The sequence below is a fragment of the Pseudorca crassidens genome, chromosome 5, assembly GCF_039906515.1.
Source record: "Pseudorca crassidens isolate mPseCra1 chromosome 5, mPseCra1.hap1, whole genome shotgun sequence".
In the NCBI taxonomy this organism is placed as follows: domain Eukaryota; kingdom Metazoa; phylum Chordata; class Mammalia; order Artiodactyla; family Delphinidae; genus Pseudorca; species Pseudorca crassidens.
In genome coordinates, this window is record NC_090300.1 from 72,247,246 (window position 1) to 72,261,946 (window position 14,701).

The 14,701-nt window shown below is 37.2% G+C and overlaps 1 protein-coding gene across 1 annotated transcript; it reads right to left on the bottom strand.

Annotated features, from left to right (window-relative positions):
- Nucleotides 1-1,737: 1,737 nt before the first annotated feature.
- Nucleotides 1,738-13,606, bottom strand: TMEM207 (transmembrane protein 207). The gene is made up of 5 exons (XM_067737154.1): nucleotides 13,532-13,606; nucleotides 11,639-11,676; nucleotides 5,932-5,976; nucleotides 4,748-4,890; nucleotides 1,738-1,877 (listed from the first exon to the last, which is right to left on the bottom strand). Exons 1-5 carry the CDS (start codon nucleotides 13,604-13,606, stop codon nucleotides 1,738-1,740), a joined length of 441 nt encoding a protein of 146 aa, XP_067593255.1.
- Nucleotides 13,607-14,701: the final 1,095 nt, after the last annotated feature.

The following is a 14,701-nucleotide window of genomic DNA, read 5'->3' on the forward strand; positions in this document are numbered from 1 at the left end:
AAAGCGAATTTTACTATGCAGTATAGTAGAAGATGATAAGTAGAAGACAATAGATGTTATGGGAAAAGGAGTAGTGTACCTGAGACAAGGAGGTGAAAGTGCTAGGGTTGGGAGAAATTGCAATTTAAAGTAGGGTAATCAGGGAAGACCTCACTGAAAAAGTGACTTTCAAACAAAGACTTACAGGAGGTGAAGGCGTGAAGCAATGTTGATATCTGGGAGAAGAGTTTTGCAGGCAAAAGGAACAGAAAGCGCTAAGGCTGGAAAGGTCAAATGGGGGTTGGGTACAGCCTGGCAGGTTTGAGGGCAGAGTTCCTGGAGCAAATGAGTAAGGGTGAGAGTCACTAGAAGGGAGAACTGCGAGGCATAGGGATCCTCTAGGGCCATGTGTCAAGGACTTTTGTCATTTTCTGAGTGAGATATGTTGTCATGGAGTTTAGTTAAGGAACATGATCCTCCTTATGCTATAAGAATCCTACTCTAGTTACTGTGTTGGAAATAGAATATAGGACGGCAAAGCTGGGAGCAAACAGACCCGTTTAGATGTTATTACAGTAATCCAGGGAAGAACTGACAGTACACGGCTCACACCAGAGATGGCGTAAGAAATGTTTAGAATCTAGAACTATTCTGAAGGTAGAGCCAAGCTAAGGCATTTCCTGATGTAGGAAGTCACATAAACGGAAAACTCAAGGCTCAAGTTATTTGGTCTGAGCACCTGGAAGCTTGCTATTACCATCAATTAAGATAGGGAAGGTTTGGATAAACATGTTTGGGAAGATATTAGGAGATAAGCTTGGTCAAAGTTAAATTTGAAAGGTATATTAGACTAACAAGTGAAGATGTCAACCATTCTGTTCAACAAAGACCATATGGCGTCTGCCACGGATGTCTTTTCCTGGACCCTTTGCTCATGGCCACTGCAAAAATGTCACTTGATGATATCTCACTGCTACTTCTGTAGTTAGAGTCCTCAATGGGAATACTGATATCTATGCCAAGCGTTCTTACCATGGTTTGCTAAGAAATGCCAAGTCTTGAGGCACTGGTCTTGGGCTCTGGAGTCTGCACTCACTCATATAAAATGGGAGCCTCTGCTTCTCCACACTGTGGGATTACATGTGCCTCACAGCTTAAGTAGTCTCCTTCAGCTTCAATCAACACTTTCTCCCTTCTCAGGCTGTGACGTACAACTCCTTGAACTTTTAATCTTCCTCTTCATTCATCCTTCACCCTTCAACTCCAAATTGTCCTTCTTCCTACTCTCTCCCCTCACCTTAATTCAAATATTCTCTTTCTGGTTCTGGGTCTGGACATGTATGCATCTCTATTTGGGTCACTGTTAAATTATGATAATTTTACTGACTCCATACTAGGGAAGAGGTCAAATTAAAATAGAGATTGAGGCAGAAAAATTTGTGATGTGTACGACAGCAAAATCCTAAACTTAATGGAAGCCACTCCTTGAGTTAAGTACTGCCTATTTGAGTACATGGAGAAACTTGATTAGGAGCATAAAAGTATAAAGCAGCAGTGACATACCAAGAGTCCACTAATTTACTAGGGTAACATCTCCATGCTCCAAATTCTTTTCCTACATTCATGCTTTTGTCTATTTGTCCTTTTTAGACTACATTAATTGATCCCTAGGAATTCCCACTAAATGAAAGAACTGTTCTTAAATTTTATGTTTTGGAATTAAAAATATTTCTAAGAGTTTCAATTAATCATCCAGATCTAAAATCGGCTTGATTTTAGAATTTTTTCATATGGAGGTGGGGGGCCTAAAGCACCAAAACATGGAACATGATACAATTCAGGATTTTGAGTTTGAAGGTGCATTCCAATTCCAGTTGGATTCACAGCTGCTTCTGTCCCTGGAAAGAGAAAGGTGGAGATATAATCTTTCTAGTCAGCATAAAACAGAAGCACATGAACTGCCTAATAAAATCTGGCATTTCTTGGATCACTGGAGCAACAGAAAATTGTTTGTTCCCTTGAGAAAAAATTTACAACCATATCACTCTCTGCCACGATAGTTTAGTCATTACACCAAGAAAATTTGCTCTCATGAACCGATTAGACCATCATTGACTAAGCCATAAAGAAGCACCTACAACTTAACAGCTGAAACCAGAAGAAATATCCCTTTTGGAAGATCAGAAGACAAGATTCCTGTAAACACTAATGGCATTTTAGCTAATGCTTCCATCATGAGATATGCAAATATCACTAGAAACATTAAAGTATTACCTCTGAACTTCATTATTTTATATGTATGCTCTGTAAACTGCAACTCACACAATTAATTAATTTCAACATCTCTATGATGAATAGTAAAAATATCAAGTTGTGAAGTTTTCAATTAAAGTATACACATGCAATAAACGAAAGGCATTCTCAAATTTTTAATTTTGAAATCAAAGCTCTTGACTTTAGATTATGCACACTACAAGCCATTATATATCAAAAAACAAACACTTTCTTCCTGAAACTGATCACCTTGAGAGATCATGCACTTATTCCAATAGTTCTTTGGGAAGTCTTCTATTAGTATTGGCTTGAAAGACTGTTTTTGAGTCACACAGGAAATCAACAGTAATATTTTATAGCCATTTCTCTCTTTATATTTTTTCTTTTATTCACAGGGGTCTTTACCTTTCTGGGAATGATTTGGCTTCTTCTTCCCAAAACAATAATAACAACCATAAATTCACCTTTAAAAAAGAAACTACACCCTTAAACTAAATCTGGCCCTTTGACTGTTTTTGTATATTAAATTGAAATAGCACAAACATGTCCATTCATTTGCATATTGTCTCTTGCTGCTTTTTCTACTATAATTGCAGAAGTGAGTCATCCCCACACGCTTGCAAAGTCAAACATATTTTGGCCTTTAATATAAAAAATGTGCTGATCTCGTTCTTAAAGGATTAAGATCCAATACCATTGAGAAGATTCCAAAGAACATGCCACAATTATCAAAATGATTCCACGAGTAGTTACATATCAGGCAATAGCTGCTTCACTGGAATCCATATGTAGATTACTCAAAATTATTACTTTGGAGTGCATTCTATTTATTTCAAATCATGAATTTCCATAATATAATAATTCAAATATTATTATAATATGTGAAGGGTGGGGCCATATTTAGAATATAAGTCTCACCTCCTGGTTCAACACTTTTCTTAAGGGGTTATTTATTTAATTGAATAATCTACTCCTAGGTTATTACACAATATTTTTACACCTCAGTTTGCTGCTGTGCCATTAAAATCTAGTGATGGTATCTACATCTATAAAAACAAGGCTAAATGAATGTAAAGTGCTTAAAACAAAGCCTGACACACATTAAAATTGATTGTCACTATTATTAGTAGTGATAATAGTATTAGTATTATTACTATATAGCAAGAACTGTACTATGCTAAGAGTATGATGCATTTTCTTTTATTTACAATAGTAGTTCCCATCTTAATGGTTATCCTATCTTAATGGTTAAATAATGATTAAATAATGGTTAAATAATGATTTAATCATTATCCTTACTAATGTTACAACACAGATGGGCTTCCCTGGTGGTGCAGTGGTTGAGAGTCCACCTGCCGATGCAGGGGACACGGGTTCATGCCCCGGTCCAGGAAGATCCCACATGCCGCGGAGCGGCTGGGCCCGTGAGCCATGGCTGCTAAGCCTGCGCGTCCAGAGCCTGTGCTCCGCAACGGGAGAGGCCGCAACCGTGAGAGGCCCGCGTCCCGCAAAAAAAAAAAAAAAAAAAAAAAAGTACTGAATTTTGATATTAAAACTTTTTAGTTTATTTTTACCCCATTTCCTATTTAGCTGTTAGTTTTTCCAGGACATGTCCTGCTCTGTTGAAAATCTTATGCTGATCCAAATTTCTGAAGGGCAGCTGTTAATCTCTACCAAGCACTCTTGAGGCAACTGTAGTATATAGTGCAGTGTCTTAACAGGAAAGTTTCATAACAGATGGTCTCTGGATGAGGACACTGCTTAACATGAAGAAATAAACTATCAATTGTCACTTCCCAGAAATCAGAAAATTGTCATTTTTCTATTTACAGCTGAGGCTAGCAATTACACATAACTCAAGACCATACTTTCCTCCTTTTCATACCTCTTAATGCAGACTGGAAAATAATAGGAAAGGCATGGTTTGGGGGGTGGGGTTTGGGAGCAGACAAGATCAGGATGCTGCCAATATGTCTGGGGAGAAAGGACATGAGTATTGACACTCGCCTGTCCAATTCCAGTATTTCAGGCTCTGCAGTGGCAGCAGACAATGTGTAAATTGTTGTTCAACATTACTGCAGGTAAGTGAGTCATGGAGAACTTTGTAAATGAGACTATGAACACGGGGTAGGATAGATGGATATTAAAATCCCAGAGATGCTCTTCTGTACCCTAAACCTTACCATTTACTTGGAGTGTCCAGCCCTGTGTATCTTTTCCCTTCTGCTTGTTGACTGAATGACGTGTTTAGGTTCTATCCCCATACTCAACTCTGAGTCACTTCCCCAGGACACATTTTTTTTTTTTTCTTTTGGGGTCTTTTTCTTCTGAAGTTTTCTCATTCAGACTCTCTCCCCAGTGCATACCTTTGAGTCTTCAATAAACCATGTCTCATTCTATGTTTACAAATCTGCTTTTCACAGATTAGATTTTCAACCCACACAAAACTATAAGGTTTCCAGAGAGGAAGTCTAGAAGTGTGTAGACAGCTTACCATAAACAGGGTCCAAGTCTCCAACAGCAAAAACAGCCATGGTGCGTCTTCGGGGACCATTTTGGAGTTTCCTCAGCCAGCACTGGAGGCAGAAGAGCACTGCTCCACAGAGAAGAGCCACCAGGAAAATCAGCAGCAAGAACCTTATGCCAGAAGAAGAAAGGGAGGAGTGAGGTGGAGCATTCTGGGAAGTTAAGAGCTCCTGCTACTTCCCGGAAAGGGGCAAAAACTCAACAAGACTGGATACAAGCAATCTGGGAGGCCAAATTCCTTAAGCAATCCCCCACCACCACTCATACATTTTCACTGACTCTGGAATGTTCACTGAGCTTACAGGGGGTCAGTCTTGCCAGGTAATCTTAACTGTTTTCTCTTTAGAAATTGGACAGTGGTTCAAAAGAGCAGCATCTTGATTCCTTAACTCATTCATCCATTATTCCTTCCATTCAGCCATCCATTCATTCATTCAACTAGTACCTTAAGTGACCAAATAGATTTTAGATGTTGGAGCTGGGGATTCACAGGTTGACAAGACAGGGTCTCTGTCTTTGAGAAGCTAACCATCTAATCGAGAGAACTGGTAATGTTTAGTTTTGAAAATACAGAAGCCAAGATTTAGGAAGTTATAACAATCCTTTTTTGTCATATTCTGAATGGCTTTTAGGGTCAGAACTAAAATCAGTGGAGGAGTCATTTTGGGAGATTTCAAGATAAAGAACAATGATTTCACCTTTAAAAATATCCAACTTGGGAATAAATTATTATTCTTAAAAATAGTAAGTTCCCGGGCTTCCCTGGTGGCGCAGTGGTTGAGAGCCCGCCTGCCGATGCAGGGGACACGGGTTTGTGCCCCAGTCCGGGAAGATCCCACATGCCGCGGAGCGGCTGGGCCCGTGAGCCACGGCCGCTGGGCCTGCGTGTCCGAAGCCTGTGCTCCGCAACGGGAGAGGCCACAAGAGTGCGAGGTCCGCGTACCGCAAAAGAAAAAGAAAAAGTAAGTTCCCTGTCATAGGAAGTGTTTAAGTAAACACTGGCCAACAACCTGAAAGTGATGTTTCTGTTGATCCACATGGTCCCTAAAGTTTTCTTATGCTCTATGATTTCATATTCTATCTCAATTATTTAGGAAAAGGAGTGTCATACACCACTAAAGGTTTTATAACACAAATTGAGGGTGTCCTTACCAGATATACCAGCCATTTGTGTACTGATCTTTATAGTTTGTGCACCTGGTAATAAAGGAAGAGCAGTTAGTGCTGGACCTCTAGAGGGACAAGGATTATTCTTCTGGACCGTAGTATTTGTTCTGACCACACTTATTTCCTCAACAATCACCTATCCACTGCACCCCCCATAATTACACAAATGTTTACTGGATGTCCACTTCATTTAAGGCACTGAGAATACAGGTAAATGTGAAACTGTCAGATATGTAAGCAGATAATTGCACTGTAATAGGCTTGATTCTAGAGTTATGAATACTGTTGTGCATTGAGAAGGTAGTGACTATCTTTTCAGGGCTAACATGTCATAGGTGTTAGGCATTAGGCAGATAACCATTGCAGTATTCTGTTTATTCAGAGACCTAGAGTTTTTCAAACTGCGAATTCTCCAGGGAAATTTCATAATCTCTATTATCCTTTAATATCTTGGTAAGGAAGATATTACTAAACCAGGCCTGTAGACTGGTTGGAGAAAAAAATTAGAATAAAAGTAAAATGGGTGTGTGTGGTCACACATACCATTTACCAAGAAGTTAGAAGTTGATCTTCCATTAGGATGGTTAAACCATTTTTGTATCTAGGCACAACTCAGTCATTCCTGGGTTTAGGTTAAAAAGATGACACAAAAACAAAGTTCACAGTGTAATTTTCAGGAGGTTTAACTCCCCAGGGATAGACACTCAAGTGCTATTCATTCCAGAGTCCCTCACTATATCAGACACGGGCACTAAATGTATGTCTGCTGATGGACTTTTTTCACACCTTAGTGTATGGGCCGCTGTTAAAGTATTCTAGCATTAAATAGTGGAAAACCGTTCATCACAGCCTGATAAACTTCTGAGATAGAGCTGTACTTAATCATGTCTTCTTCGGCCATTGTTAAAATAATACTTAGTACTTTTCAGCTTGAAAGCATTTTTAAATGTCAGCTAATTTATTGCTCTCAGCATCTCTAAGGAAGCAGTGTGTCATGTTTATTATTATACTAGTCAGAAATGACTTTTTAACATATGTGAAGTATCAACTTGAAAATTTTACCACAAACATTTAAGACAAACGTCAGTCACCCAGACGACAAGACTTTTCTGTGTGTGTGCACCTAGCGGGTTTAGCCAAGTATATAGGTACAAATGGCAGGGGGGAAAATGGCAGCTGAAGTATAAATTTCAAAAACATCCTAAAACAAATGATCATCAATAAAGGATTATAAAGATAATTAATGGAACATCCTTATAAAGGAATATTATCCATTTATCAAAGAGAATTTATATTTATAATTAAACAGAATAATACAGAGAACTCAATTCTACTTTGTATATTTTCTTCTATGTAAATACAATGATTTCACTACATAGGTATTATACAGTTAGTATGTGTACATATATACCAAATTACTAACAATGCTTGCTTCTCCTGAAGATGGTATTGTGAGGCACTTTATATTTTCAGTATTTCTATATTCTTTGAATTTTTATAACGTACATACATCACTTTTGTAGTCATAAAATTTTTACATAATATATTATAAATACAAAAAATCTTTAAAATGTAGTATCCCACTTTAAAGATGTATGTAGAGAAATACTCCTGGTGTCCTGGCTCAATAAAACAGCTCAAGGTTCTTGGTTTTGAGTCTTGAAATCTAAGCTTATGACCAGAAAAAAGTATGGATTGCTTTATCTTCCTCCATACATAAATCTCTGCTTCTCTCCTTTACATTTAAAAATAGACCATATACTTATTAAAATGTCAATTCTAAATATTAACTACCTTATGTCATTTCTTTTTGACACTCAGTAAGTGTCAATTATTGAGTGGCTCTTATTGAGCCACTCAATATTTTTTTCAAGTGCTAACAATTATCCAAACTTATTTACTTTACTTCCTTTTTCTGACCCTGTGCACACACTGGTGAAGTTACTGATATGCAATAAAATGGCCAGGAAGCAGTTAGCTGGAGAAATGCAAAGTGGTCATACAATTTCACAACTGCAGGCTCCTTTAGGATCATTTATTTCACCTTTAGGATTTTGCACACTGTGTCTACTCACAGTGGGAAGGGAAATGGGAGGTCACTACCTGACCAAAGAACTTAAACTAGAATAGAGGTCTTCTGACTCCATGTGCCTCCTTCTTCACCATTGTTTCCATGTCTTTTACAAGTTCAATTTTTAAACAGAAATTTTTTGAGTTCTTAAAAAAAATTAAAAGTGTCTGAACAATATCAGTATTTTAAATATTTAAATTTTAGGTGCAAGATCTTCAGTGTAGAAAAAGTTATTTACTCAGAGATTTACTTATGCTTGATCAAATTGGGTTGGGGATGCCAAAAAGATAAAAAAGAAATCCAGGAGAAGTGAGAGCTGACTATAACGTTTAAGGAAGACATTTCCAATAATCAGAGCTCTCTAGAAGTAGGTGTCGAAGGAGATAATTTCCGTCCCTTCCAGAACAACCAGTGCCCTACTTTGATGTATGGAGATAATTCCTGCTCTATAGGGATGGTTAAACTAGTTGATCTTAATTGTTTTTTCTCAGTGCTGAGAATCTGTGGACCTAAGATTAACTGCAAATTCATTACTTGGATAAATAGAAGAAGAGTGCAAAGTTGTTTCATTGGCTCCTCTACTAGAATTATCCATAATTTCCTGTGCTGGGCATTCTTCTAAACCAGTTGTATAACTTCATGTGAATTAACTCACTTTCAAACTTAAAATGCTATAAAGTGGGGTCACACTATTATAATCCTTACTTTACAGTTGAGACAATTCAGTCATAAAGAGATTAAGTAACTTGTTCATGATAAGATGGCGGAAGTGGCAGAGGCAGGCTTTAAACCCAAATGGTCTGGCTGTGGAGTTCATGTCTCTTACCACTATGCAGCATTGTAACTGGGGAGAGTAAAATTCATCTCTAGCCTCATATTACTATGTGGACTACTGTCTGAATGGATTCAATATTCTGTGTTCCAAAATGCTTTAAGAAAATATTAAAAATACAAAAAAAAATTAGAAATGAGAGCACAGAGTAGCAGACAAAGAGAATAAGCCAAAAGTGAGATCAGTTTGTAAACTGAATGTAGTAAATCTAAGCTTTCTAGCAATTAATAGGATGAAAGAAAGAACTGGTTATATAGTATCCTCTAAAATGAACAAAAACAGGCAGCATTATTCACCAAATGCACAACTATTCCAGCTATAGAAATGAGAGACAAATTCAAACTATGGGGCTTCATAAAGAGGCTGTCTTTAACAACAGGAACAATGTTTCCCACAGTACTCTTAGAATAAATGCAATAATAAATTTCATGGGTCCTTTCTGTAAAAATTACTCTTAACAGAAGCCGGAATGCAATTCAGCTACAATAATTTGGGGGAGGGACAGGTGCCAAATCATATCATCCAGAGACCAGTGGCCTGACCTAATTAATCTGGGGTGGGTAAATTGTACAGTACCCAAAAGGATGGTTGGATTGTGTACCCCTAGGTATTTCACCAGGTGTGTAATTTTATCTAAATATTGGACATGCAGTGTGGATTTGTAGTGAAAATCCCAGGCTCAGGAATCAGTCATAGGCCCAGATGCAAGCTCTGCCTTTTACTTGTTTACTCTTGAACAAAATACTTAACTTCCCCAAGCCAGGTAATATGGTAGACTATCATCAGCAATGTATTAATGCAATTAATTTACAGAATCCCACATGTGTATGATTTTATTTATGTTTTGTAAGATATCCTATTTATGTACATACATGTACATCAGTGTATGTGGTTATTTCTGGGGAAGGGAAAAGATTAAAGGTGTAATTTTTCAGAGGGACTCTGACGTGTTTGATTTCATACACTAAATTACTTATAATATCTAAATTATACACAAAAAGTCTAGCAATGCATTGTTTATACTAAAAATGCAGTTATAAAAATAAATTGATTGGCAGCCGCATAGCACAGGGAGATCAGCTCCGTGCTTTGTGACCACCTAGAGGGGTGGGATAGGGAGGGCGGGAGGGAGACGCAAGAGGGAGGAGGTATGGGGATATATGTATATGAATAGCTGATTCACTTTGTTATACAGCAGAAACTAACACACCATTGTAAAGCAATTATACTCCAAAAAAGATGTTAAAATAAATAAATAAATAAATAAATTGATCGGGTTAGAGCAGAAAAAATTAGTCTTGTTCTGGAAAGAAAATGTAAATAGAACTAATAATAGATCCCACAAACACCTTCCTGTGTTGGCAAAATATTTGAAATATTGTGTCTACCTTCAATACATTTACTTACCTTATGCGAACTCTCCACAAAATCAGCCACTTTCTTGCCTTTTCTGTCTTAATTTTCTGTTAATTTGCATTATATTTGAGGTGGTTTCTTGTTTTTATTCAAAAGCCATGATATTAAATAATGACTAATATAACAGACATTTACATGCAAAATGATGTAGCCAAAAAGTTTGTACCTAAGTACTAATTTAAGTCCTGCAATTAATTTGTTATTCTCTTTGGGCCTCAATTTCTTCACCCAAAAAAAAGGCCAGTAGCCTCAGTGACTCTAAAGTTAGCTTATAAAGTTCCTCAATACCATATTCTCCTGTCATGTTGATTGGGGAATTAGATTCAACATTTCTGATCCTTTCCAATTATGAATTTCTTTATTCTATTATTCTGGGTCAAAGGCAGAAGACGAAAGGGCAAGATGAGACAGTCATGAGGTCCAAAGTTAGGTAAGTCCACCAATAGTCAAAAGTCCATTATGTCACCAACACCAGAAGACAGAGAAAAAAGCAAGTCCAAAATCAAGGCAAAGAAACAGCAATGGAGAGCCATGCAGTAGCTGAAAGAGTGGCACACATTTAATAAGCAGATGATCAATAATGGGAGGATCCATCAGAAATAGGTGAAGGATTCCAGGGCCAAGGAAAGCAGCCCACCCAGCATGGCCTCATAATCTGGAGACAATGCCCGGAGACCCCGGCCTTGAGGGTAACAGTCAATGATAAAAACAGCTAGCTGGCAGTGAGGGCTGCTCCCAGGAGAAGATAGGGCTTGGCAGAAGTGCTTTCTGACACTTGCACAAAGTCTCAGTACATTACAGTTATCGTTAATCATCAGCAGCTCTATTAATGGCACCTTCTCCCCATCTCCCGAATAGAATTCTGAGAAGAATTAAGCCTACAGTACGAAAAGTGAGAAAATAGTGTCAATTATTCACATAACATATCAAAAGCACTTTGAAAGGTACACATAATACAGGTTAGATCTTTGGTAGTTTGCTTATATTTGAAACCAGATTACCCAGAAAACTGTCTCCCATCATCCCTGTGAGTTACACAGGTGGATGGAGTCATAGAGGAAGTCATGATTCTTTCATGAACTTAAAGGACACTTAAAACTTCAAGTGTGGAGAATGCAGTGAGCAAAAATACCTAGAAATCAACTAGGTCCCTTATTTATTTAACAAAGTTGATCACAATGAAAGTGCATTTTTCTGCTTTTAGAAAAATTGAGCCATTTACATTTAAAAGCAATTTACTTTTTATTTTTCTTGCATGATTATAATGATCGTTTGAAACTCAGTTGGGGCTTCTCAAATGACTTGAGACATTTTTATTCTTTGAATTTTGAAAATGCTGAATAGAACCATAGAGCCTCTTGCTATTTACTTACATTTCATTTTCTTCACATGGTGAGTCCGATAGCACCAACTGAAACACATGTTTAGAACAATGAAATCCAAACATTTCATGTCTAATCCTTTAATACAGTGCCTAGAGACAATGTGTGTTGATATCATTTTGCTTGTTTTTCTGTTTTAATTAAAAGCTCCGCAGCAGAGTCTATTGGTGCAAAGAATTGTAATTGAAAAAAATCTCTGGGTAGATTCGCCAGCTCAGCAGTGACAGGAGATATATACTGGGAGCCAGATTCCTATCCTACACACCTCCATAGGTGGGTGTGAAAACACTTTGTTTTTTCTATAGGCAGATTTTGCTTTATCTAAAGAGCTTTTGTGCACCTTGCATTTTTCTTTATTTTCACATTTTAGCTAGAGGAAGGAGTTTCATTACTTGTGAATATTATTTTCACGCAAAGGAATCAAGTTCCCTACATGAAAACTGAAGTCCATTCCCTTAGCATTAGTGGATATTAAATACATGAACGAAGGAGGGAGTGATTTTAACCTGCTCTCAGGCTAAGGTCAACCTAAGATCCATTGACATTCCTGTTGAGATTTACATTTTTCTCTTTATCAAAGAAGAGGGGAAAACTAATAACCTTGATTGCTTTATTTTAAAAGACCCAAACCGTAAGTATTCTAACACAATTTTCTTATCCTCTGTGTCGAGCCTTATAGGTTACAATAACTCATGTCACAGAGGAAAGAAAGTACTCCTGTCTAGAGGACTTGCTTATAGGTTTGTCTTTCTCTTGAACTGAGACCATTTTCATGTACAATGAGAAAAATTGTTGAATATTATTTATATGTAGCCCTAAACATTGTGTTGATGAGGTCTGTGAAGTATTTATTTTCCTGGACCCTACATACAAATATCAATACAAGTAAGAAGTTACAAAATTTAAAATCATAGACTTGGAAATTTTGTGTGAGATACGTTTTCTTTCCCTTAATCCCAAACTCATCTTCCTCAGCACCTCATATTTATTCCACCAAGTTTGTCTGGGCAAAGAGATTTGTGGAGTTGCAGATGGAGTCATGAATTGGCCATCAGAGAGCGTGGTAATGAACAATTTATAAGCACAGAAAATGAGTTGCACTCTCTTTTGCTAGAATGCTGCAAATAGACTTGCATACTAACTGAGAGGAAAATGAACGTTCAAATTTTGTCCATAAAGAAAGTTTATTTATGAGCAGATGAAATCATTTAGGATCCAGCTTAACAGATAAACAAATAAAGCCAGCATTTCACTTTCAAGTCACTTCCTTGAAACCCTAGCAAGAAGTACACAGTGTTACATTATTACCACCTCACTTCCAATGTCAGACTTTGCAGTTATCAAGAAATGGGGAGTGAAGTCTTAATATATTTCATACCTAAATATTTCAGATACACTGCATTCAAGAAACACAGATACAGAAATGCAGGGATAAGTCAGAATGAGATACTAGAGCAGAGGAATCAAAATAGACTCTAAGATGGTTCTGTCTGCACTGTTCAGCACTGAAAAACTGTTGAGCCTCAAGTATGGCTTTGGGCAACAGTAAACATACCTTAAATTAATCCTGCCACAGCATTTTATGTCAATAACACTTCTGATTTTTAAAAATTTTACAGCATAACAAAGTTAAAAAAATATTAATCACATCATATTTCAATAGCAATAGAACTAAATAAAGAAGACATAGGACTAAGGTCATAAACCATTTTGTTATCTGTATGTTTAACCAATATATATAATGCCCTAAGATTCTGGTAACACATTCTTAAAGGAAATCTTCTAACTGTCGGAGTCATTGTTACCCAAACCACAAATCTATAACAAATCAGATCCTTAGAGTAGTAGCTTTGAAAATCTTTTCCCAGAAAGAGAGATGGTTACCTGGAATAGTGGCAAACACAAGATTCCTGTTTTTGAGACCATCGAAGTGACACATAGAAGTCTGGATCTCGACATAACTTAAAGGACAAGAGGCTCAAAGATAGTGGTTTGCTGTCTGTGTTTATCTCCGTCTTTCTCAGAACGTGTTAGCTTCTCTATAAGTTCTGCTTCATGCCAGGGCACTCATTAATGCTGGCTCCTTGTGACTGGTAAAGTGCCTGCCAGGAGCTGGAATTTTAGGTGCAAGCTCACAGGTACTGAAAGTTCAAGGATTTCAGTTTAAGCTCAGAACACTGATAATGTTTCTCAAACCCTTAAAAGCCAGGGTAATACATGCTGACCTGCAAAACTAGCTGGCTGCTGAAATAACTTACAACATTCAAGTGCATGTTTTTATTCCAGGGTACTTCTGGGTTGTTTGTTTGTTTGTTTTGTAGATTTTTTTTTGGAAAATTTATGTTTCCTTCCCTTTGTTGGTCTTCTTTGCTCTTCTTTTCCAAAACATCATTTTCAGTCCCAGGTGTAACCCAACCTTGGACATAAAGCTTTCCCCTGTCTCATAATAATTGCAGCTTACTTTTAAACAGAGTATATTTCAATATATATATAAATGAAAGAACTCCAACACAACTGCCAACAAAAAAGTTACCAAAAATGTCAAAGGAAGTTCTGAAAAAGAACAACTAAAGAGGCACTAAACTACTATATATTAAGACATTATAAAAGCATAAAAATTGGTACTGACACATGTAAACAAAAAGATAGATGGAACAGAATAGAGTTCAGAAATAAATTAAAATACACATAGAGATTTATTTCAACTACCATTTTATTTTTTTAACATCTTTATTGGAGTATAATTGCTTTACAATGGTGTGTTAGTTTCTGCTGTAAAACAAAATGAATCAGCTACTAGTATACATATATCCCCATATCCCCTCCCTCTTGTGTCTCCATCCCACCCTCACTATCCCACCCCTCTAGGTGGTCACAAAGCACTAAGCTGATCTCCCTGTGCTATGTGCTGCTTCCCACTAGCTATCTATTTTACATTTGGTAGTGTATGTATGTCAATGCTACTTTCTCACTTCGTCCCATCTTACCCTTCCCCCTCCCCATGTCCTCAAGTCCATTCTCTACATCTGCATCTTTATTCCTGTCCTAACCCTA

What these genes read in the sequence shown, in the direction of transcription:
- TMEM207 (XM_067737154.1), bottom strand. Translation starts at nt 13,606, where the DNA reads ATGTCGAGATCCAGACTTCTATGTGTCACTTCGATGGTCTCAAAAACA. An exon ending in ACAAATGGCTGGTATATCTG is followed by an intron (nt 4,891 to 5,931) that starts GTAAGGACACCC and finishes TTCTGGCATAAG; the next exon opens with GTTCTTGCTGCTGATTTTCC. An exon ending in AGACTTGGACCCTGTTTATG is followed by an intron (nt 1,878 to 4,747) that starts GTAAGCTGTCTA and finishes TTCTCTTTCCAG; the next exon opens with GGACAGAAGCAGCTGTGAAT.